Here is a 24,176-nt window from a genome sequence, read left to right on the forward strand (position 1 = left end):
CACCTGTGGAAGGAAAGGCGGCGGCAGATGATCAAGAATGACACCAGACAGTTGTTTTACAATATTTAGTTGCTCAAACATTTACCCAAAGGTAATCACTCACGGCATCTTAGATATCGACACGTACATCCGCACACTTCCTGCAGGGGGTGCTCTTCATGTGGCAAAACAGTGGTGCCCCTTCTCTGAGTTCAGGCCTAACATAAAAGCATCCAGGTCCTTAAGTGCTACGTCCTTAAGTGCTACCTCTTCAGTTGCTGGTCCGTGCAAAGTGGTCATGCTTTAAACGGCAAGAGTATGATGCTTTAACAAGGAGCTTCTGATCATCAGTCTACATCCGTTCTTCCCACACACCTCCAGGAAGTGTCCTAGGTGAGGGTGAGGCTTTCCATGAACGTTCAATCTGGTCTTCGGTGGCCTTAAGGTGCCTTGGACACTGGTTCATGTCACGTGTATTATTGCACTTACAAGATAACACAGACACTAACGCTCACTCAACACAGTGGCTTCCTATTTTATACTCCGAAATAACTTGATCGAACCAGACTCGGCCCTGAACATATACACAGCTGTCAGTGAAGTTGAACTGCCTTTAATCTTAAATGGAGACGTGAACAGCTAAGACTGGATGAATGAACAACACTAAATACGGTAAAATGTATCTGGAGATTGATCAAGCATATTTTTTTTACTTGTGACAGCCATCTTCACGTTCATGCCACCTCAGACCATTTCTCACAACATAAAGGCTGGTCTGATCAGACCTTCAAAAACACAGTCGGTTCTAGAGACTTCTATCCAGGCTGCCAGGCACAACTGAAATCAGGGATTCACCTGTCTGTTAGGCCCATTCTGGCTGAAGGCACATCTCTGAAGTTCTGCATCCATAATCCGTAGCCTGGCCCATGTACTGGTGAGAGCTTCAGGCAGCTGATCACGGGAATTTTAGAATGACTGGCGACACTGGAGGTCCAAACAGAATTTCAGACCTATGAACGGTCAGCCCAATGTCTCCATTCATCACAACTCGCGATAATCAGTCCAGAAAAGCATGTGATTTAGTGTCTGATACTCAACCCTGCACATTTGAGGTCTGGGTCCAGTCCTGGTACGACAAGATTGCAGAATGGTTTACCGGATTAGATTTAAGGAAAAATGCAGCACTAGCCAGCAGGAAAAGCGGAAAAAAAAAAATTTAAATCAATTTTGTAAAAAATTTGTTCTGACATAGTAACAGTACTCATTACACTCTCACTACACATTGACGATAAAGCTCTCTGCTGCCCCCTGGCTGTAAGAATGTTACATTTTAAGACAGGCAAAGCTATTTTGTCCTCCCTCTCCAAAACTTTTGCTTTGGTTTAGCATGCTACTGCTAACTGTGAGTTCATTTGCTAAGAATTGAAGAAGTTAATAAATATACTGCATTTTAGCTATAAAAATATTACAGAGAAATTTCTGGTTCCGTTACTCCTAACCCCCCAGTGGTAGCGACACTTGCTGTTCTAGGGGGGGCCCAGCATGACGAGTGTACAGCAGAACATCGGCACACACATCAGAGTGTCGTACGTCACACAGCAGCCAGAGTCTAGTGCAGAACGTTTATTCCCGGTACAGCTTCTGAATCGCAAGGAATGCTAATCCAGGTGGGGGGGCCACGTGCACGAACACACACACATGCCGGCACATGTTAGGGGGACCCATGCGACTCGCAAAGGGCCCTCGAGAGCGCAGTTTGACAGCCAGACGGTACCGATGCTCTTTGGGGGGGGGGGGTACTGCCGTAACAAACTGAGACCTCACGGACCTTGGTGTCGTGGGACCATGAACGCAGCTGGACCGATTCCCACGCCCCTCTGCACACCCTGGCTGGGATTGACAAGCGAGTTCCTGCAGTCGGAGTTACATTTTTCAGCCCATAATCGGATCCTCTTCACTCCCATTTACATCGGGACCTTGATCTTTGACTTCATGTGGACGAGTGTCTCTCTAACCAGCTCCCACTGTCTCCCACCGTGTCCCCCTTTCTCTCTCTGCCTCCTGGCCCCCACGGGCCTCACTGCCTCCCCAGGCGCAGAGAGGACAGCAGGAAAGGCAGCAGATTCAGGGCAGGTCTGTGCTCCTGGACCCCCAGGGCCACCAAGGCGCCAGTCAGGAGCGACGTAATTCGGGGGAGGACTGGGGGCTGGACCTGCATCACCTGGGAAAGAGTGCAGGGGTGAAATTGTGGCAGAGAGGCCAGGAAAAATCAAGGGGGCGAGACTCTGTTTGTGCGCGACTCTGTAAGCGTGGGGCGTCGCCCTGCAGATACACCCATGGCAGGACCAGCAGGGATCCTGAAGTTCACTCCAGCAGAGAAATCAGATCTCTGCAAGATATGCAACTTAACCAGAGCGTCAAGCTGAGTAACAAATCACTATCTAATCAATCCAAGGACATTTCAAGACCTTTCAAGTCCATGTGCGGGTACACAGCTATTCCCGAAAAATAAATCAGATCTCAGTCACAGATGACAGTGAGGTACACCCATGTCCCTACATGAACAACTGCGCTCATCTCAAAAAGCCAGAAAGGTCCCTGGTCTTACCTTGTCCACCCTGTGACGGTGTATGAGTCCGTCTGGCCCCACGTAGAACGTGGAGAAGGCATCGTAGCTCCTGTGGAGGCCAAAGGCAGCGAATTTCACAAGGCACCATAAGCCTAAACCTTACAGAACTCTGCTGGACACAATGTCTCACACAGCAATGCGCTTAATTGCGCTGGGGCACATTTTTCAAAGAGCTTATGGAATCTTAGGAATAAGGCTGATGTCCAAACGCATATACGTCTGAGGTCCTACAAGAGCAAAATGGAGCCGGAAAATCCTGATCGGATTGGAACACAGCAGACAGAAGCAGCTATAGTGCACCACATGTAACTGGTATAAACAGAGTGACTGCGCTGCCAGCCGTATCATGGTACAGTACATGTCTAACTTATCATACCCATAATACACCATGTATAACTGGTGTAAACAGAGTGACTGCGCTGCCAGCCGTATCATGGTACAGGACATGTCTAACTTATAATACCCATAATACACCATGTATAACTGGTGTAAACAGAGTGACTGCGCTGCCAGCCGTATCATGGTACAGTACATGTCTAAGTTATAATACACCATGTATAACTGGTGTAAACAGAGTGACTGCGCTGCCAGCCGTATCATGGTACAGTACATGTCTAACTTATAATACCCATAATACACCATGTATAACTGGTGTAAACAGAGTGACTGCGCTGCCAGCCGTATCATGGTACAGTACATGTCTAACTTGTAATACCCATAATACACCATGTATAACTGGTGTAAACAGAGTGACTGTGCTGCCAGCCATATCATGGTACAGTACATATATAACGGTACAGTACATATCTAAATTATAATACCCAGAACTCTTGATAGCAAAAACATTCGTGCATTTGCTTTACTGTACTTTTATCATAATTTTAATTTGTACTGTCTCTACATATCTTGGCTATTTAGGAAAAATAAGTACAGTATACTGTTACATATACATGCACAAACACTTAACCGCTCCAGTGGGTGGTACCTGTAGAGAGGGGCCTTGTCCCGCCTGTAGAAGTACAGCAGCATGAGGTGGTAGGGCTGCCCCCGCAGCCTCCAGCGCGCCCGCACTGTGCCGTCCTCGCTGTGCTTGGTCAGCTTCAGCACCTCCAGTCGCACGTCGGCCATGTAGAGGCGGCAGAGCAGCTGCCACAGTGTCAGTGTCAGCTGGTACACCAACCGGCCCCTGCGGGAGTGGGGGGGGGGGGGGGAACAGGGACAGGGACAGGGGGGGGACAAGAGAGGGGGGACAGCGAGTGTCTCAGGCTCTCGTGGGAGGGGCGATGCACTGATGAAACCAAAGCACCCAGTGCCCCACACACACACACACACACAGACACACACACAGACACACACACAGACACACACACAGACACAGACCTGTACTCATATCTTTGTGGGGACCATACATTCATCCATGCATATTTAGTTTTTTGATTGCATTCACAGATTATTTTTTAATTGAATTTCCCCTTGTGGACACTGAAATAATTAGAATAACAGGCTTTTATCACATTCTGGTGGCATTTGATCCCCACAATGTAATGTATACCTAGACCCCCCCCATATACACACATGCGCACCATACTGATGCTGAGCCACTGTACCCTGGAGGCCCATCTGGGAGACACAATGCACCCCTTGTGTTTGTCTGGGTTCCACTCCGGAAACCCAAGGCTAAGCAGGGTGCTGTTTACGGTGCAGCATTTAAAGGGGCGCAAGCCTGGGATTCGACATCCATGCAGAGCTACACAGACACTGAACCTGCTGCCCCAAACTGCACGTTTCAAATGTCCTCTGTTGTCAACTGTTCTTCTTTCTTCCTTTCTTCGCCTTCCCCTTTCTCTGTTTTTGCATTATTCTTTTATATTATTGGGGTGACTCTGTTGTGGCTAAACTGACTTGAAATGTACTAGTTATGATTTTAAGCTGGTATCTTCACTAGATTTGTCCTTGAGCAGAGCAGTAACTGTACACAAATCGATGTCCCTGTCTGAGTGCTACATGCAAATTCTTGGCGCACGTCTGGCAACGTCCCTCTGCCCCGATGAAGCTCTGGGGACACTACCCACAATGCCACACTCCCTCTTCCATCTGTGGGGACACTACCCACAATGCCACACACCCTCTTCCATCTGTGGGGACACTACCCACAATGCCACACACCCTCTTCCATCTGTGGGGACACTACCCACAATGCCACACACCCTCTTCCATCTGTGGGGACACTACCCACAATGCCACACACCCTCTTCCATCTGTGGGGACACTACCCACAATGCCACACACCCTCTTCCATCTGTGGGGACTCTACCCACAATGCCACACACCCTCTTCCATCTGTGGGGACACTACCCACAATGCCACACACCCTCTTCCATCTGTGGGGACACTACCCACAATGCCACACACCCTCTTCCATCTGTGGGGACACTACCCACAATGCCACACACCCTCTTCCATCTGTGGGGACACTACCCACAATGCCACACACCCTCTTCCATCTGTGGGGACACTACCCACAATGCCACACACCCTCTTCCATCTGTGGGGACACTACCCACAATGCCACACACCCTCTTCCATCTGTGGGGACACTACCCACAATGCCACACACCCTCTTCCATCTGTGGGGACACTACTCACAATGCCACACACCCTCTTCCATCTGTGGGGACACTACCCACAATGCCACACACCCTCTTCCATCTGTGGGGACACTACCCACAATGCCACACACCCTCTTCCATCTGTGGGGACACTACCCACAATGCCACACACCCTCTTCCATCTGTGGGGACACTACCCACAATGCCACACACCCTCTTCCATCTGTGGGGACACTACCCACAATGCCACACACCCTCTTCCATCTGTGGGGACACTACCCACAATGCCACACACCCTCTTCCATCTGTGGGGACACTACTCACAATGCCACACACCCTCTTCCATCTGTGGGGACACTACCCACAATGCCACACACCCTCTTCCATCTGTGGGGACACTACCCACAATGCCACACACCCTCTTCCATCTGTGGGGACACTACTCACAATGCCACACACCCTCTTCCATCTGTGGGGACACTACCCACAATGCCACACACCCTCTTCCATCTGTGCTTCCCTCTTCCCTCCCCCCACTCTTTTTGCCCAGTGTTAGCACGCCCGTGTCGTTTAACTGGAAATATGCTAATGTGCTAATAGTCCGCTACGCGACCCGTGGTGAACGACGGCTGTATACCTCGTCTTCATGCGCAGCAGCCCATTAATGAACTCCACATCTTCGGAGTACAACCCATAGTTGTGTCGCTTCATAAAGAAACTTGGCAACTGCGAACGCACAACAATAACAGTTTTGTTGCAACAAACGTCATTCCAGCAGCAGTGATAATCTATCCACGTGTAACACACGTTCTCACAATCCCCTTCTCTCACCTCAATCCTCAATGCTTCGTACATAAGGGCCAGCTTCTCTTCTTGCTCCCTCTCTCGTTGGTCGCTTTTCCCTTCTCTTCCTCCATTTTCCAAGTCATTATAGTGAGCAGCAGGAGGCGACAGACTGAGGCCTGAGGCCTGCACCTGCAGCCCAATCCCCAGGCTTGATTTATCTTCATAACTGAACAGAGGCTCCGTGAATGAGCCATGGAAGCAATAGAATGGGGACCCTCGCACAAAGGGGGCAGGACAGCTCTCTGTCCGAAAGGAGCTACGGAAAGACTCCCTCCCTGCCTCCTCCTTGTCACTGACTTCTCCTCGTACATTAATGTCATCCTCCCTGGTTCCGTCAACGGTGGTTAAAGGGAGAAAGATCCCTCCGCGCTTTCCAGACCCCAGAGCTAAGAGCTCGCCGAGCTGGCTGGGGGCCAGCACTGGGATTGCCACCACAGTTCGCTGGCCTTGGAAGTCTCCGGGGCCCAGCAGCACACACAGGCTGACCGCCTTCTCCCAGTCCTCCTCCAGGATGAGCATTCGGGTCGGGCGGCCGGCGGGTGACCGGCGAACAAGCGGCGGCTCAAACGCAAGGCGGCCAGCTTGCCCACGGCGCGAGCAGCTTGAGGGAGCGAGTGCCAAACAGATGTTGCTTATTGGTCGGGAGGGTCCGTTAAACTGCAGATCCAGGGCCTACAAAACGAACAATACAAGGTACCAACGGGAACACTGAGTCACTATAGAAGGAACCATGCATATAACATGACAAACAGCTCTGGAAAAATTAAGAGACCACAGCAAAATTTTCAGTTTCACTAATCTCTCAATTTATGGGTCTGCGCCTGTGTAAAATATAAATAGTTTTTTTTGCAAATTGCAGCCTGGCTCTTCCCTGCTTCTCACTGATGAAGGGCTTCTTCCTCGCTTTATGGGACTTCAGTCCTGCTTCTAGGAGCCTGTCCTGAACTGTCCTATAAGTGCACTTCATACCACTAGTTTCCCATTCCTTTGAAAGTCACTTGATGTCATCCTCTGATTTATGACACACTGTCTAATCAGTTTAGCATAACTTTAGCATTACAAATTCGCTCCTGCTCTTTACCTGGCTGGTTTCTGGTGATTCCCAGTGTCTCCTACCTCACATTTCAAACTCTGAGCCTGGAAGCAGCCGGACTCACAGTGTAGCTAGCAGAACCAGGATTAAACCAGGATTTAAAAATGCAGATTTTAAAAAACAGAGTGGTCCTTTAGTTTATTCAGTGCTGTATGATTTAATAAGACTGTCCAATATACAAGGAAATATTCAGTTATTTTACATATATTTAATTATACGCACAAATATACTTCTGAAAATTTATAAAATATAAAAACAAGAAATAACTTTTAAAAGGTATCAAATAGCGAATCGTCTAAAACCTGGGAGGATGGTGTAGTTTTATCAGGAGTCCCTAAGTAACCAGGCAGTTACTGATCATTTGCAAAGTCTCATACCTGCTTGAGACTCCAGCACTGTCGCTTGATTGGTTGCCGGCAGCCATGACTCCTCCCACAGCCCACCCTAAAGGCAATACCCCCTCTACACAAAGCCATTCAGCTCAATGAGAGGGGAAAACCCAGCAAACTGATAGGTCCAAAGACAGGGCCAGCTACTCTGTTGCCATTACATGGGGAGGAGGGGAAAATAACAAAAAAAAAAAAAAAAAAGTTGTTCACTTCCTTAACTCTTCTTTCTTCAATACTCTAGCAAACATGGGAAGAAAAGGGGGAATGAACCGTCAATGTTTCTATAGCAATTTTTACATTTGTCCTACATTGCACTGCTTTTTGTCCTATTGTCCTGTCCCCTCCTCAGTAACCGTGGCACACGAATTTCACTGCCCCTCCAAACATCTCACAATAAAACTAGAAACTTTTATTGGTTGTCACTCACAATCCAAAGTCCAGATCTCTGTAACGCTGAACACACTGCTGCATACTAACAGCCAGACATCCAAACCAAGAAGCATCTAGAATTCTGTCTTCTTTGGGCTCAAGTCCAGCCAACTGCGTCCCTAACTGAATAAGCTGCAACTAAATGTGAATAGACGCATGGTCCGGGAGGAATAAAATCCTTTGTGTTTTATACTACACAAAGTTTGGAGTTTAATTTGCTGGTCAACGTGAGGGTGTAGCCTGTAACATTAACGTCCAACAGCCCAATCCTCAACATATTTTACGGATTAAGCGACAAAAAGTGTGAATGAGCTCGTCGGGCAATACAGATTTCGGATAAACAATTGCTTTGTACAATCGGCACTGTAAAGTCGCTTATAATAGTAGTTTCGTATTTGCAAAGCAGCCAGCCACGCACTGGTATCCCCTACCTGTTATACCACTAGCTGTTAGCTAAAGCAGTCTGCTGTTTACAGGCAGCCATAAATGAAGCCTCATAAAAGACAAATTTTGTAGTGTGAAACTTCCCAAATCAAGTATACTATAGCACCCAAAGAGGTCAACTAGCAGCCGATTCTTTTGAAAAAAAAAACCCATCCATATGCACCAAAATAGCTTAGCCAACTAACCACATACCTGTCAACCGCCAACAGAAAATCGACTACGATCTAAAGCTCTTAATCTAAAGCTCTTAACGTATTGAAGAGCTTCACCTCCATAGAGTGTTGCCCATGCTGCACATTTATCGCTTCGTATTTCGCGAATAGAAAAGTCGCAGTTCATGTTGCACTAAATGTCATTCCATCTCTGTGCCCTTGTCCGACCGAGCGCCGCACTGCGCATGCGTCGATATGTCTCCGGGGGGAAAAAATGAAACGCAGAAGCCGTGCCCTTCTTCTCGCGCACGCCGACCGGCTTGCAGCTGATTGGCTAAGCAGCAACCAGATCCTGTACGGTGGAGAACATGGAATTACAAAATCGCTTCACTGCTGGTTGGAAAGTTTTTTGGACTGCAGTTATTTTGCGCATGGGACTGAAGAAAATGCGATAATCTTTCGTTTCATTCTGCAGTATGACTGTTGTGGTGATTATATTGTGCACAGGAAACTTGCACAAGTACGTTTTCCAAATGGGGTATACAGGTATTTATATTACTAAATACTTGCTTATCCCGTTCCATTTAATTAATTTAACTTCTTATTGTAATCTCACATTACGTAAGTATATAGCTGTCACAATACAGGGTCAAAATACAACATTTAATAAAATTGACAAAGCAATCTAACATAATTCGTAGATACACTACAGCTAATCAAAAGAGCTGATAGGTTGTTCAAGACAGACTGGAGTCAAATAATAATTGAAAAAATTATAGATTTACCTGGCCTTAAGAATGTTATTTCCATGAAAATTATAACGTCATGCTGTGGCATCGTTGCTGTACAGGACAGTCCTCTCGGCCGGTTGGTGGCGCTGTGATATATGAAGGCACCTCTGAGGTCTTCTAAGAATGCTCGAAACTCTGTAGTAGCTAACGCCGGAAAAAAATCAGGCCGCATGTGTGACTGACTGACTGCCTGCCCGGTAATATACGTTGAGGCAATTGTTAGGTAATTTTATTAACATCACACAATAAATTGTTAGTTTTTGCTTAAGTTTAAAGACGAAAATGCCCAAGAAAGCGAAAGAGGTGCCAGAATGGGAGGGAGACGAAGCTGCGCCGGCAGGTAACGCTGGATCACACGTAGTATTCTTTAACCAGCAGTTTGCTCATCTCTTTAGCATATAATGTCTTGTTATGGGTTGACAGTTTTTGTTACGCATATAAAAGAGTAAAACAAATAGCCCTTATATGTTTTACGTCACGGCTACTTACATATGTATTGGTTTTTGGCAGCCTTGAGCTATTCTGGTAGAAGTACTTGTTATTGGATGGCTGTTACACAGAATTACATCACGATCTCTGGCGAGTTAGCTAGCCAGCTATCAAAACTGAACCGATATCATAATATATACTCATCGATGAGCTGGATAGAAAGAAAGACACTGGTTAATTTTAGCATGTTATTTTACCACTCATTTTACTAACTTAACCTGATAGAGGTGCTTGTCGCTTTGTAATATGGTTCACATTCCTTTGCTATCTCCTGCCCTTTTAGTGTTGATAAAATCATCCATCCATCTTTCAGTTTATCGGGCTTGGAATCTATCCCAGGTAGCACAGTGCACAAGACTGGGGTAGACTCTGGATGGGGTACCAGCTTGTTAATTTAAACACACACACACACACGATCATACTTTATATCCAGTTAGCCTAGCTGCATGTTTTTGCATGACTTCGAGTGGAAAGTGAAGTACCCAGAGGAAACAAACGCAAAAAAGAGCGGACATTAAAACTCAGAGCACAGCTGCAGTTTTAACCCACAACCCAGTAGGTGTGGAGCGCGGTGCTGCATGTCGTTTGTGTACTTTGTACAGAGAAAGATGATGTGGTAACTTCTTCCATGTTGAAGCACTTTTAATTCGTGGATTGATTCTTCAATCTGTCCTTGTAGAAAAAGCTGTAAAAAAGGGCAAGAAAGATAAGAAGGCAAAGAAATCAGTAAGTACTCTTACTATAGAAGCGTTTTCTTTTCAGGTTGACATTTTCAGGTAAGTTATTGTGATTGTATTACTTTTTTAAACAACCTGGGTTTATCTGAAACAAAACTGTTCATACACACGTTTTCTATGCCTGTCTCAGTTCTTTGAGGAATTGGCTTCAGATGTCAAAGAAGAGAAGGAAGAGCCTGCAGTTAAGGAAACTCATGGAAAGCAGGTATGAAGCAGCCCCCCCCACACATATGTGTTATGTGATCTTGCCTTTTCCTGTAGAGTGAAAAACCTGGGAAAAGCAGACTCCTGAAATGTAGTTCTTTGTCTACAAATATTTCCTGGACAAATATAGCCCAGCTTCAGATCCCCTCCCCCACACACACACACACACACACACACACACACACACACACACACAAGTGTGGCTTAACAAAACTGTCTATTTAGTTTTCCTGTTATGTGACTGTGCCCTGCTTCATAAATCCCAGCCCCAGAAGAAAAAGAAGGATCGCAGAAAAGACCGAGGTGGGGATGGTGGTGAGGAAGATGACGAGGTCATGGAGAGACTCAAAAAGCTATCAGTGCAGCCCAGCGATGATGAGGAAGATGACGGTAAAGCAAATGATCATTGTATTTGTTTATGATGCAGACACATTTCTGAAGAAGAAATCTTACAGAAGAGCTTCTCTACCTTAAACAGCATCACTATTTCCTAAGACGAGGTTCCTTCATGTTTGTATGACCTGTGGTGTCATTCTGATTATTGGCCTGATCCATTTTGTATATAGGAAGATACTTCTCTCACTGGGATCTTGTTTATCACTGAAGCAGCATTATTTCCTCTCTCTCTCTCTCTCTCTCTCTCTCTCTCTTTCTCTCACTTTCAATCACCATACAGCGTCATATTTACAGAACTGCATTTCTGTCTTGTTAGTTTTTTTTTTATTAGTGAAAAATTAGTGAAAATATTCTGTGAAAATGTTGCTGTCCGTGTTTAATGATGTTGGCTAATTGCAGCACTGATCTGAAAAAGCCTGATGTAAGCTTTTGTTTTTCCTGTTTCCCTTTTAGTTGTTGTGCAGAACAAAGGTGGCAAGAAAAATAAGGTGAACCTTTCGAAAGATGGCTGTGCCGTGCTGGCGGCTGTATTGTGCAAGGGGCAGACCGTGCTACTCTTAAGCTCATTCACTGTACCTCACGGGAGCATCAGGGGTGTTGCTGTGAGCGTATGGTAAGTTTGGTAATTCATCTCTGGCTGTTCTGTACCTCAGGGCGTGAATATATTTGCTGCTCTGAGTCAGGAACAGAGCGACGAGGATGATGCTGGTAAAGAGGAGGAAGATGAGAGACCAGGGATGAAGAGCAGCAAGGTCAGCGCTGATGGATGGGTGATGTTGGAGATGGGAAACATGTAGTGTTGGATCCAGAATTTAGTGGGATAATGGTTTACTGGTAATAACTGTGTGACTTAGTCTGGCAGTATCTGACAGAGCAGCCAATGGGAAGCAGGTTGAATGGTTGACGATCCAATAGCATCGCCTGTCTTTGGCTCCTTTCACTCCATTCTGTTTGGTAGCAGTGTGTTCATTGGCCGGCCCCTGCTACTTCCCTGGGTCAGGGATGTCCCAATCAGGATGTCTTGTGAGTTTTATAATTAGCCTCCAAGCCCCATGGCTCGTCTCACATCTTTGTTTCATCCCAGGTATGAGCCAAAAAGAAAAATATGGGTCAAATCACTGTGCAATAAGCTCTTCGTTATGGTCCTGGTGCTGATTCCACATCTGCTTTTGTTGTATATGTGAAAAGCCAAACCTTTTGTTCTCTCTCCCCCCATCACTGACATTCTAACCAGATGCTCCTTGTCACTATTAACTGAAATGAAACCCATGTGTTCAGCGTGTCATTAACACTGCAGTGAGTCTTCATTAATCATGTAACTCACTATTTCTCAATCCAGTCCTCGCGAACCTGCATACAGTCCATGTTTTTGCTCCCTCCGAGCTCCCTGCCAGACAGTCCACATTTTTACTCCCTCTTAGCTCTGGTAGAAATGTGGACGGTCTGTGGGTCCCTGAGGACCGGATTTTGAAACCCTGACGTATGTCCCTGCTTCTGCGTCCTGTCAGTGCCCCTCCCCTCGTGCTCTTCCTCAGTTGCTGCTCCCATCCTCTCCCCATCCTTTCTCCCTGTCCTTTCCACTTTTCGTCACACTGCCGCCGGTCTCTGTCCATCATCCCATCTCGTAGCTTGGTGTTTCTAAGCCAGGGAATCTCTCGGGATTCTCCACGCCAGTTCTGTGAATTATCTGTTGCATGCCTTCTGGGTGCCGTAGAGGCGACGGGCTTTCCCTGTCGGAACTGTAATGCGGGGGTTCAGTTCCACGGGCTGTGGCCGTATAAAGAAACTGTCTGTGTGACGCAGGATGAGGGAGTGAAGGCGGCAAAGAAGAAAAAGGACAAAGCTAAGGCCAAGAAAATAAAAGTGGGTAATAAACTGCCCCCCCCACCCCAGCCGCCCTCTGCTCCTTCCCATTTTTTCCTTTCTTACCCCCAGATCCCTCCTGCCTCTTCCCTGGTACATTTTCCTCTCCATCCATTAATGTTTCTTATTAATGGAACAGGACTGTTGCTCTTATCCAATCAGAAACTTGTCAATAAAGATCGTGAAATTGAACACTTGCCAAATTCATGTTAAGTGCCCCACACAGAGCACACTTAGTTTGACGCCAAGGTGATTGACTGATGCTGTAATCCTGGGGTGGTCACTGCAGTCTGATCCAATCTGTAGTCTGGACACATGGTGGTTTGATTTCAGACCTTGAATATTGCTATAATTATGGTAACAAGCATCGTCGTACAGTGAGGGACAGGCTGTAAGGGGCTCTTCTCACTTGGAATGACCAGGAAGCTTCAGACGATGAAGAGCAGTCAGAAAAGAAGGATGAAGATGAAAAAAAGAGAACTGAGAAGAACAAGAAAGCAGCTCCAAAGCCAGGAAAGGTGAGCGGCGGTCCAGGGGGGGCTTCTGCCAGCTCCATGCTCTTTCAGCCCGCTTGTGTTGTATTGGATCCTCCACTGGTTTTTCGTGGGTCCTGATCTTGCCTGGGAAGCTCCATTTCTATAGAATGTAATTATGGTCCCTATAAGATGGGCTCTGGTCCTTACAGGCATCGGACGAGGATGAGGAAAAGGAAGACAAACAGGAGAAGCGGGGGAAGAAGGTGAAGCAGGATAACCAGAAGGTGAGTCGGGTTCAAACAGAGCTACCCGAACCTAACCCGAACCTAACCCGAACCTAACCCAAACCTAACCCTAACCTAACCCGAACCCTGCCTTGGCACGGCCTGTTTCTCTCATGCGTTGACTTTACGTCAAGCTTTTAAAGTCGCCTTCGGCTGATGGTCACTTGAGACCCACTAAGGTACAGGTAGGTGGTTTTGGCGTTTTTGGGATGCGGTGTGATGCCAGCCAGGAGCACCGCGGTGTAGCTCTCTGCCTGTCGATATCCCACAATGCACTTTGAGAGCAAACTCGTGTCACCCGGCAGGCGAAAGCCACCCAACCATCACGGCGAGAGGAGGAGGAGGAGGAGGAGGATGAGGAGGAGGAGGATGAAGAGAAGAGTGAGGGAGAGGACGTGTGTAAGGTACAGCGTGTTTGCTCCTGCGAATGACTGGATACCCAACATGGCGCCTGTAACGTCTGTCTGCTGCTGTCAGGACGCCTATGATGATCAGGGGAAGGAGGAGGCTGTTGATCCCTATGCCAACTTGAGCAAAAAGGAGAAGAAGAAGAAGAAGAAACAGGTGAAAACCCTGGGCTTTGTTTGGTTGTCCAGCCCATTAAACCATGGTCAGATATTCAAAGGGCTGTGAAATGTGCTTTGGGGAAAATGCATGCAGGAAGGGACCCGTCTTTGAAGAAGTTTGGGTAAATTTCTTGCTGGATCCATGTTTGGAGAGTTGCTATGTCATGCCAAGTGAGCTTTATTAATATACCATCCATATACAGGTGTACTGTGGCACTAAATAGGGTTCCCCCAGGACCAAAGCGCAGCACACAACTATTGGGGGAGGGTTTTCAAAGTGCTTAGTTTGCAACATAGGACAGTGCAATACAGGGGGCTGGACTCAAGGATCCCCATGCATGTAAAGAAGATATAAGACAAGAGCAGCATAATGGAGTGGAATAGAGACATACTAAATAGATTAATGTTAGGATATTTGTTTGGGGTTTGTTTCGGATTGAAGAATATCTCTGCAGCCTACATGCAGTGCAGTGTGGGGGTGGGTGTGATCCCTCTCCCCGGCTCTCCGCACAGCTGGAGTACGAGAGGCAGGTGGCGACCGTGCGAGCCCAGAGCACGGCGGAGGGGGACTTCTCCGTGTCCCAGGCCGAGCTGTCCTCCAGGCAGGCCATGCTGGAGAACGCCTCCGACATCAAGGTGAGCCCCTGCTCTTAAAACCTATTTTTGGTTGATGCTTTTTAAAAAAAATGCAAACCAAAGCATCCTAGTTTAGAGACTGTGTAGCCATAGAGGGGGGGGCTGCTTCTGCAGTAACATACCAGGACGGATGGTTTTTCCTTTGGCTTAATTGTATGAAAGTGTGTGACACACAGCACATGAGAGTGAAGATGTTGCTTCAGAATAGTTTTGGCGTCTGCTCCACACAGGACTTGGGTGATCATTACATGCTATGTTTTCTCAGTTGGAGAGGTTCAGCATATCTGCCCATGGGAAAGAGCTGTTTGTCAATGCCGACCTGTTGATCGTGGCAGGAAGGCGGTATGGTTTGGTCGGGCCCAACGGGTGAGTGTCCCCTTTGCCACCCCTCAGCATTCCTGTCCCGTCGGTGTGATAGAGGACATCCCAGGAGAGTCCTATAACTGCACTCTCAGCAGCTTGAAGCCTGTTGAGCTTCAAATGATCTTTTCAGTCGGCCATGTTGACTGGACCGAAATATTTTTACTTGGAAAAAGTTTGGAACATATGATGTTGAAAGATTATTAACCCCTGGAGAGTAAGGGGGGTAGGATTAAGTTTCCTCACAATTGAAAACTAGAATGTTCTCGGACACATGAGCAGTCAGCTGTGAAACTCTGTGAACCCTATTTGCAAGTCTAGCTTTCTAGCTGCTTTCTGGTTTAATATTGTGTGCCTTGATAATTTATGTTTCCTCTCTGTCTTTTATTATGCTTTTGTTGGTATGAAAGGTTCTGCAGTTGAGTGTGTAACTGATTTCTCTCTGTCTCCCTCTTTCTCTCCGTCATTCTTCCAGCAAAGGGAAAACCACTCTCTTGAAACACATCGCAAACCGAGCCCTCAGCATCCCTCCCAACATAGACGTCTTGCTCTGCGAGCAGGGTAAGGCTCTGAGTGTGTGTTTGATTCCCATTTTACGTTACGAATGAAATAGACGAAAATTGGAAAAAGACCTTGGCTAAACACGGAACATTCCAGAGCGCTCTCTGTGCCATCACTGGTCGCTGTGACATGGTATCGGCTGTGCCCTGACCTCTTCACGCCCTCTTGCAGAGGTGGTTGCGGATGACACTCCAGCGGTGGAGGCCGTGCTGAAGGCAGACACCCGCAGGCTGAAGCTGCTGGAGGAGGAGCGGCAGCTGCAGAACCTTCTGGAGAAGGGCGAGGACAGCGTGAGCGAGAGGCTGCAGAAGGTAAGGGAGGCGCAGCAGTCCTGCCCTCTCCCGTCCCGTAGCGGTGCTGTCCAGTTCACCCTGCATCTCCACCTCCTTCGCTTCTCTTTGAAACAACATAAGCACTGTGTTAAGTTGTTCTGGTTTTTGATCCTGCTCTCTCTCTCCGTGATCCTCAGTGCGCTCTCTCTCTCTCCGTGATCCTCAGTGCGCTCTCTCTCTCTCCGTGATCCTCAGTGCGCTCTCTCTCTCTCCGTGATCCTCAGTGCGCTCTCTCTCTCTCTCCGTGATCCTCAGTGCGCTCTCTCTCTCTCTCCGTGATCCTCAGTGCGCTCTCTCTCTCTCTCCGTGATCCTCAGTGCGCTCTCTCTCTCTCTCCGTGATCCTCAGTGCGCTCTCTCTCTCTGTGATCCTCAGTGCGCTCTCTCTCTCTCTCTCTCTCTCTCTCTCCGTGATCCTCAGTGCGCTCTCTCTCCGTGATCCTCAGTGCGCGCTCTCTCTCTCAGGTGTACGAGGAGCTGCGAGTGATTGGTGCTGCCGCTGCCGAAGCCAAAGCCCGCAGGATCCTAGCGGGTCTCTCCTTCACCCCCGAGATGCAGAATAGACCCACCAAGAAGTTCTCTGGAGGTTGGCGGATGAGGGTCTCCCTGGCCAGGTGGGTCTGCGCACCCACATGACTTCCGACCTCACCTTGATCTACAGCTGGCCGCCTAAATCAATTGAGCTTGGTAAAGATGCCAGTCATACAACGGCTGGATGACTGGATGGCCCCTCCATCCGTAGCTTATTGCTGATAACAATTTGTTGAAGCTGAGCTTGGGTGGTATCTAATTTTTCATACCAATATATATTTTGAAAATATTTTTAAAAGCAAAGCTATTCCAACATGATGAAAACTTGTTGGTGATAAAACCTGGGGATTCTCCATAATGAATTTCAGCAAATGAAAATACCGTGGTAGATGAAAAATATGGCAATAGTGTGATTAAGTTCCTGACACTGAATGAAAGTTCCTTTTATCCGGACTGATGTATCCCTCGGAGGATCCAGCCTACTGCTTGCTCCTTCATGTTAGCAGATGGATGTAGAGGTTATGCTCTCTCCTCCAGAGCACTGTTCATGGAGCCAACTCTGCTGATGCTGGACGAACCCACCAACCACCTGGACCTGAACGCCGTCATCTGGCTCAACAAGTACTTGTCACATTGTCATTGCGTGTCGGCTGTTCTGTGGTTCTTTCCGGAACAGTCCCTGCTGTCATGTTAACTCCACCCTGCTCTTTTTTTTTTTTTTTTGAGCTCTACCAACCAACATCCCTCACTGCTTCTCACTGGACCCTTTGCTTGTCCTCAGCTACCTACAAGGATGGAAGAAAACCCTTCTCATTGTGTCCCATGACCAGAGCTTTCTAGACGACGTGTGTACTGACATCATCCACCTGGACAACCAGAAGCTGTATTACTACAGGGGCAATTACCGTGAGTCCCTACAATTGACACGATGGGTGTATTTGTGAGAGGCGACGTGTCTGTCTGCTTGTTCTGCTGCCTTGGCCAGCTGTTTCTGTAGCCATACAAGCATCAGATAATGACCATCTTTTCCCCTCCAGTGACCTTTAAGAAGATGTATGTGCAGAAACAGAAGGAGCTACAGAAACAGTACGATAAACAGGAGAAGAAGCTCCGAGACCTGAAGGCTGGAGGGAAATCCACCAAACAGGCTGTGAGTGTCCCACCACCAGCAGATATTCATTTCATATCTGCTTTATGAAAGCGTTTGCGGTAACACTTTCTATGAATGCCATGTCTATAACAATCTATTAACACATTCAGAAAACATTATAATGCATTCATAAAGCTGTAGATATTTATGGCTTAACACATTATAGACATTTCTTATGCATTATGAATGCGCTATGAATCTGTCATCTATAATTTACTTCAGATACCTTCATGATGCAGAATAAAGTGTCCTTAAATCTTATTCTGATACTTATAATGCATTATGAATGTATCTGTAGTGTGTTATAGATGACAGCTTCACTGGAGCTTATGAAGCATTATAATCATCACTATAATGGCTTGTAACGCTTAATAGAAGATGCTTTATTAATTCTTATACTGACAATTTTAATGCATTATGAGGGTATCTATAGTGCATTATAGATGAGAGCTTTAAGTAAAGTGTTACCGCGTGTGCCTTTATTTTCCATGCGAGTCTGTGAATGGCTAAGACTGGCATCCATTGTCGGAGGCGAGCACTCCTGTCTGCGTGAGGCTGTCTGATTCCCACCCCCGCTGCGCGTTTCAGGAGAAGCAGACGAAGGAGGCGCTGACACGGAAGCAGCAGAAAGGGAAGAAGAAGGGAGCAGAGGAGGAGAGCCAAGAGGCTATGGAGCTGCTGAAGAGACCCCGAGAGTACACTGTCAAGTTCACGTTCCCTGACCCACCCCCGCTGTCTCCCCCGATTCTGGGGCTGCACAGTGAGTCGCGGCGCCCCCACCCCACCTCCCACAGCAACAAGGGGAATCTCCGCGACCCCTATAGTTTTGAACACAACTTCAGTCAAACAATTTTACAGGCATTTTTGGTTAACGCTAAATTTAGACAAAGGGATTAAAGCTCCTAAACGTGGGCACAGTGGTGCAATGTCCCAGGCGCCCTGAAGGGGGAGCTGGTTGGCAACATTTGGCACTGAATGCTTTGTTTACGTTTTACGGCTATCCACTGTAGCCAGTTTCCAAACCGCTTTTTTGTCTTTCAACCAGTGTCAAAAACGTGGCTGCGTCGGTCTGTCTGTTTGTTGCAGGTGTTGACTTCACCTACGAAGGTCAGAAGTCTTTGTTCAAAAACGTGGATTTTGGTATCGACATGGATTCTAGGAGTAAGCGAGTCTTCTCTCTAATTAACCCACTGCCTCTGTTTCATTGCTGAGATGTTTATATATGTGCACATATATGCATTGATTAAGTATGATCATGTAAATTATATTAGCCTGAAAAATGAATATTTTCATTCTTCTGTCGCTGGCCTCCAGTTTGCATAGTTGGACCCAATGGAGTTGGGAAGAGTACTCTGCTGCTGCTGCTAACTGGCAAACTGACTCCTGTGAGTTTGTCTTCATGCCTCTCGGACCCTGTGGGGAATGTAGCGTCTTTAGTAAACCCCTCTGGGCACAAATGAAGTTTGCTGTCATGTTCTCTTATTGCTGTGTTGTGAGAGCAGCTGTGATGTGGATTGTCCTGTGTTGCAGACTCGAGGAGAGATGCGAAAGAACCATCGATTGGTAAGTGTCGGCATGTTCAGCGGCAGCGGCAGCGTGTGTGGGTCAGGGAGCTGGGGCGCTGTGCCCATAATCGGAACATCACTGGTCCAGATCCCAGAGTCGGCAGTGATGTCCCTGTCGGGCCCTTGAGCAAAGCACTTAAGCCTCAGTTGTTCCTGGGACAGTCTGACCTTAATTTCAAATCCAAAGTGTCTAAAAGATCATGTCAAAATTTAAAAATGCAAGTTTGTGTATATTTTGCTTTAGGTCAATTATGATTTCCCCCCCCTCCCCCAGTGATTTTTAAGTTGGATAAATCTATTTCTGTATGTAAACACAAGTAAGTTCAGACCACTGTAAGATCGCACAAGTATTGATTAATCTGTTCAGAGTACACAGGATACATCAGACACTGATCATTTAAAGTTCATCCAGAATTTACTAAGAATTGAATTATTTCTGGGTTACTGTTCCATTTACTTCAGAGTTTTGAGGAATACATGGACATGGAATGTTGCGCTTTAACAAAGATCTTAAGGTGGTTCATTTGCTCCCTGCAGAAAGTTGGCTTCTTTAACCAGCAATATGCCGACCAGTTGAACATGGAGGAATCTGCCACAGAATACCTCCAGAGGAATTTCAACCTGCCCTACCAGGACAGCAGGAAGTGCCTAGGGCGATTCGGCCTGGAGAGTCACGCGCACACAATCCAGATCTCCAAGCTGTCAGGTAGTTGGCTGGTCTCACCTTGGATGGTGGGCCAATGAAGAACCTTGCGGGATGCTGGGATGGCTTTGCATGACTTGTGTGTCCCGCCCTGTGTGTTTCCAGGAGGTCAGAAAGCCAGAGTGGTGTTTGCGGAGTTGGCCTGTCGGCAGCCCGATGTCCTCATCCTGGTTGGTCTTCTCCAGTCTAGTTGTCTGAGATTCTAAAACGTTGTCCTTTGGCATCAATCATAATAGCTGACATACCTCTTTGTTTGTTTGTTAGGATGAACCCACAAATAACTTGGACATTGAGTCAATCGATGCCCTATCTGAAGCCATCAATGAGTATAAAGGAGGTAAGGCTTTCAGTAGAACACCTATGCCAATTCTGTTCTTTAACAGGTTGTTGTTGTTGTTGGAGTAAGTGCCATTGTGCAGGCATACAGCGGTGTTTTGCTGTCCTGGTCACCTGCATCCGCTCTCCTATCCTATAGCCGTGATCATCGTGAGCCATGATGCCAGGCTCATCACTGAGACCCAGTGCCAGCTGTGGGTGGTGGAGGACCGTACCATTAACCAGATTGATGGGGACTTCGAGGATTACAAGCGGGAAGTCCTGGAGGCGCTGGGGGAGACACTGGCTCACAAGTCTAAGGAATGAATGGGCTAAGGGGAGATGCAGAATCGAGGGCCAAATCAAGCACATACTACACCGTGTGAATGCGGGGGTGGGGCTTGGGCATGCATTGTTGTGACCTCTCGACCAATAAAGCTCCTGAACTGACCACTCGCTGGAGTACATCAAGTCCTTTAAGGAAAATTGGGAGAGAGGCGTTTGGGGACACCCTGGCATAGACACAGACTAAACTTAGATTGCCCAGTTGTGCTCCTTTAACACATGTGGGCGATCTAATCCAGAAGGGGCTGTTGTTGTTGTTCAGGATTTTGCTGTAACTACGTAAGTAGAATACTAATTAGAGGACTGATTGGCTGAAGAGTCCTCACACCTGGGTTTGAACAGCTGACCTACAGGTTATCCCAAAAACCTGCATGCATACCGGCCCTTTGTGGATAAGATTGGCCACCCCTGCCTTAAAGCATATTGAGTTAACACGCTGCTAGCAATGGCTCCTCAAATGTATTTAAACATATTTCCTTGACATTTAGAAATTCATATTCAATAAGGTGGAAAACAGAAATAAAGCAATGGCTTTTACACTTGTTTCTGTAATTTTATTTTGTAACATTCACTAAACGGTCACAATATCTTAACACACAGACAAAAGGTTGCAGCCATTAACAGGCGACGTTTTTAATGGAACTGAGCCCAGTATCACTTTTTCAGGTAAGCCTTGTAAATCTTCTTCACTTTGGCAACCTCACGCTCATCTGCTTGTGCTAGATACCATGGATACCAAGGCTGATCAGCAGTCAGGGATGGGCGTGATGGGGTACAACCCACTGCATCATGGGAATTGGAATAGTCCTCCCCTGAGTAGTCAACAAAGGGCACTTGGAAGGGTAGCAGTCCTGTGAGAAAGAAATTAACTGGATCATTGCTTCTTCCTCATTAGTTGTCTTGGTTTACTTTTTTCTACACCCAAAGATCTCTTACCGTGGTCCCTGGCTGAGTCAATTGCTTTCTTTAGCAGTTTCTGCTGTTTCATGCACACGCCTAACACAGGGACCAAAAACCACATTGTCAACTTGTGTCGCATCCTCCACAAAACCGTCACTGCATTACAATGACACCATTAGACTGATCAGTCGGGACGTGAATGACCCTGCAGAGGGGTCGCTCTACCTGTGCGGGTGTGTTCGTACACTTCCCCAGAGTGAGGATGAATGAACTGCTGCAGTAACATCACATTCTATGAAGGGACAATGAGGCAAGCAGAGTTCAACAGACATTCACGGGTACATGCAACACATCACAGCCTACATGGACCTAACTATTACATACAGAGTCTTATGTTCATATAAAGGAACTGAGCAAGGGGTCTGTACAAAGCATTCTTAATATTTCAAAATGCAATCTTTAAATTCCAGATCACACTTCAGCTATTATTATTACGCTATAAGAACAGCACCTGTAAAGGTAACCAACCTGATAGTGGATGATGACATTGGGATCCCTGCAAATTGGACATGGATTTCCACAGATCTTATCTCCCCTCTGGAATAAGTATTGTCATTACTTGCAATAATTCACATGCATAATACTAATAGTAACAGGGACAGCATCTGTAATTCACAACAATGGTATACAGCTGCCATTTGAGGCCTAGTTGTATTTTCAAGCTCCTTAGTGTAGTGATAGAGTAAATAACTAAGCTGTACTTTGTATCATAAAGATTAAATTCAGCCTTTTGGATGAACAATCATGGTGGACGAGCATTAAGACACACAGTCAAGCGTGAATCCAAGGGCAGCCCGTTGTTTCCCAAGATGCATCCTTACACATCCATCTCTCTGCAAACAGCAGACTCACAATGCAAGTCCTGCGCGTCTTCTGAGGTGGAATGCCGCCTTTGTGGTTCCTCCGATAGTTGAACCACACTGGTTTGGATCCATAACGCTCTGCGTATTCTGTGGAATGAAAAAAGAGAGCTGTAGCCTCCTGTTGGAGATTAGGATCAAAAAGGTGATCTGTTTAACATGATGAAACTTATCTTGCATAAAAGCCATACAACCCCATTTACAGCTCGCATGACTGTTTTATCATACTTCTTCAGGGTGTCAATCAAAAAAACAATCTAGACAAGGATGAAGTAATGTGGCCACTTTTAATCGTTGGGTACTAACTAAATGAGACCACCAACACAATACCTTCACTTTCGAGATAATCCCACGGTCTTTCCTTGTAGCGAGATGATCTCTCTTCGGTGTCGACATCAGCACTCTTTTCGTATTTTGACACCGTAGTAAACAATAAGCGATTTGATTGTAGGTGAACAGATGCTGGCTGGAACCAGGTGGAGACAAGGGTTCGCCGTGTAGCAAGCTACCAGTAAAGAAAACATATACATTTTTAAAAAAGATGAATGAAGAGGTGCTTGCAAGTCACTCTAAAACGGCAGGTTAATACGGACTCTAAAATGACTGAGTCAACATAAACCCCAACAGAAGATGCAGTTTACGAGCAATTAAGAAGCATGTGCACAGTCGGTAATGAACAGGATTTTTTTTTCATAATCCAACTGCGATGTATGTCCATTTGTTACACATTTAATTATGTAATGCTACATAATAACACTGGAATATAAAACAATACAAAAAAGAAGGCTTTTAGCTACGATTTTCATCTAACGGTGAACGACATTAACATATTTTATATTAGCTTTCAGCCACGATACCTCAGTCTGGTGAATACACTGCAAAACAACAGGAGAAATTCGACTGAAAGCCCGACTTAACATGCTTAGTGAGGGCGCTGCCATTTTGTCTTCCACTCAGCTGAAAGGTTAAAGTTGAAGGGAAAGTAAAGGTTAAAGTTAAAAGTGAACTGGCTAATGTAGAGTTTATGAAAATAGTCTGCATGTCCATTATTATTATAGTATATCGAAATTATACTGGAATTAGTAAATAATTGTTCTATTCTTATAAATTATCCGTAATTAATTACTTTTAAATTTCCCTCAGCGTATGAGTTACAAAGCACGTGATCACTGAAATTAGTGTCAGTTATGGGGGGATCACAAAAATAACAATGCAAAACGGAACTAGACAGTGTAATATAAGAATACTTTAGTAATTAAAGAAGATTCCTGTTTTCTTTTTTACGGGACAGACATGTTTCCTATGTTATATGCACAAGCTTATACATACATGCACATGCATGGACTAACTTTACATCAGCAGCTTATAATGGCGCCGCGTTCCCCTGCACCCTTGACAGGACAGTGCAAGGTCGTGCACGCGCACGCGCTTTCTAGGACGAGCCAGTGACGTCATTTGTATAAAAGGCAAAGTCCACCCCATT

The 24,176-nt window shown here is 46.3% G+C and overlaps 3 protein-coding genes across 7 annotated transcripts; 1 reads left to right on the forward strand and 2 right to left on the reverse strand.

Moving 5' to 3' along the window:
• Positions 1-51: 51 nt before the first annotated feature.
• On the reverse strand, positions 52-9,503 carry c23h6orf136 (chromosome 23 C6orf136 homolog). Of its 3 annotated transcripts, none has more exons than XM_048992591.1 (7): positions 9,356-9,503; positions 7,534-7,782; positions 6,049-6,735; positions 5,855-5,943; positions 3,594-3,794; positions 2,588-2,657; positions 52-2,200 (listed from the first exon to the last, which is right to left on the reverse strand). In XM_048992591.1, the coding sequence occupies exons 2-7, from the start codon at positions 7,630-7,632 to the stop codon at positions 2,057-2,059; spliced, it is 1,290 nt and encodes a 429-aa protein (XP_048848548.1). In that variant the 5' UTR covers positions 7,633-7,782; positions 9,356-9,503; the 3' UTR covers positions 52-2,056. The 3 variants fall into 3 exon arrangements, with proteins under 3 accessions (XP_048848548.1, XP_048848545.1, XP_048848547.1); XM_048992588.1 differs by lacking the exon at positions 9,356-9,503 and adding an exon at positions 8,611-8,828; XM_048992590.1 differs by lacking the exon at positions 9,356-9,503 and adding an exon at positions 8,688-8,827.
• abcf1 (ATP-binding cassette, sub-family F (GCN20), member 1) lies at positions 9,481-20,978 on the forward strand. Of its 2 annotated transcripts, XM_048992586.1 has the most exons (27): positions 9,481-9,701; positions 10,530-10,576; positions 10,718-10,792; positions 11,058-11,181; positions 11,641-11,675; positions 11,841-11,939; positions 12,991-13,050; positions 13,473-13,568; positions 13,736-13,810; positions 14,116-14,214; positions 14,288-14,374; positions 14,890-15,012; positions 15,278-15,378; positions 15,848-15,933; positions 16,105-16,244; positions 16,730-16,878; positions 17,333-17,416; positions 17,577-17,701; positions 17,833-17,945; positions 18,534-18,705; positions 19,032-19,106; positions 19,260-19,330; positions 19,476-19,508; positions 20,048-20,216; positions 20,319-20,383; positions 20,478-20,550; positions 20,689-20,978. In XM_048992586.1, the coding sequence occupies exons 1-27, from the start codon at positions 9,644-9,646 to the stop codon at positions 20,853-20,855; spliced, it is 2,601 nt and encodes an 866-aa protein (XP_048848543.1). In that variant the 5' UTR covers positions 9,481-9,643; the 3' UTR covers positions 20,856-20,978. The 2 variants fall into 2 exon arrangements, with proteins under 2 accessions (XP_048848543.1, XP_048848544.1); XM_048992587.1 differs by lacking the exon at positions 12,991-13,050.
• A 427-nt stretch (positions 20,979-21,405) lies between these two features.
• mrps18b (mitochondrial ribosomal protein S18B) lies at positions 21,406-24,081 on the reverse strand. 2 transcript variants are annotated; one of them, XM_048992594.1, is made up of 8 exons: positions 24,043-24,081; positions 23,551-23,650; positions 23,024-23,198; positions 22,686-22,783; positions 22,302-22,370; positions 21,999-22,065; positions 21,810-21,869; positions 21,406-21,724 (listed from the first exon to the last, which is right to left on the reverse strand). In XM_048992594.1, the coding sequence occupies exons 2-8, from the start codon at positions 23,632-23,634 to the stop codon at positions 21,528-21,530; spliced, it is 750 nt and encodes a 249-aa protein (XP_048848551.1). In that variant the 5' UTR covers positions 23,635-23,650; positions 24,043-24,081; the 3' UTR covers positions 21,406-21,527. The 2 variants fall into 2 exon arrangements, with proteins under 2 accessions (XP_048848551.1, XP_048848552.1); XM_048992595.1 differs by having other exon boundaries at positions 24,023-24,063.
• Positions 24,082-24,176: the final 95 nt, after the last annotated feature.

This window comes from Brienomyrus brachyistius, chromosome 23, assembly GCF_023856365.1.
Source record: "Brienomyrus brachyistius isolate T26 chromosome 23, BBRACH_0.4, whole genome shotgun sequence".
Lineage (NCBI taxonomy): Eukaryota > Metazoa > Chordata > Actinopteri > Osteoglossiformes > Mormyridae > Brienomyrus > Brienomyrus brachyistius.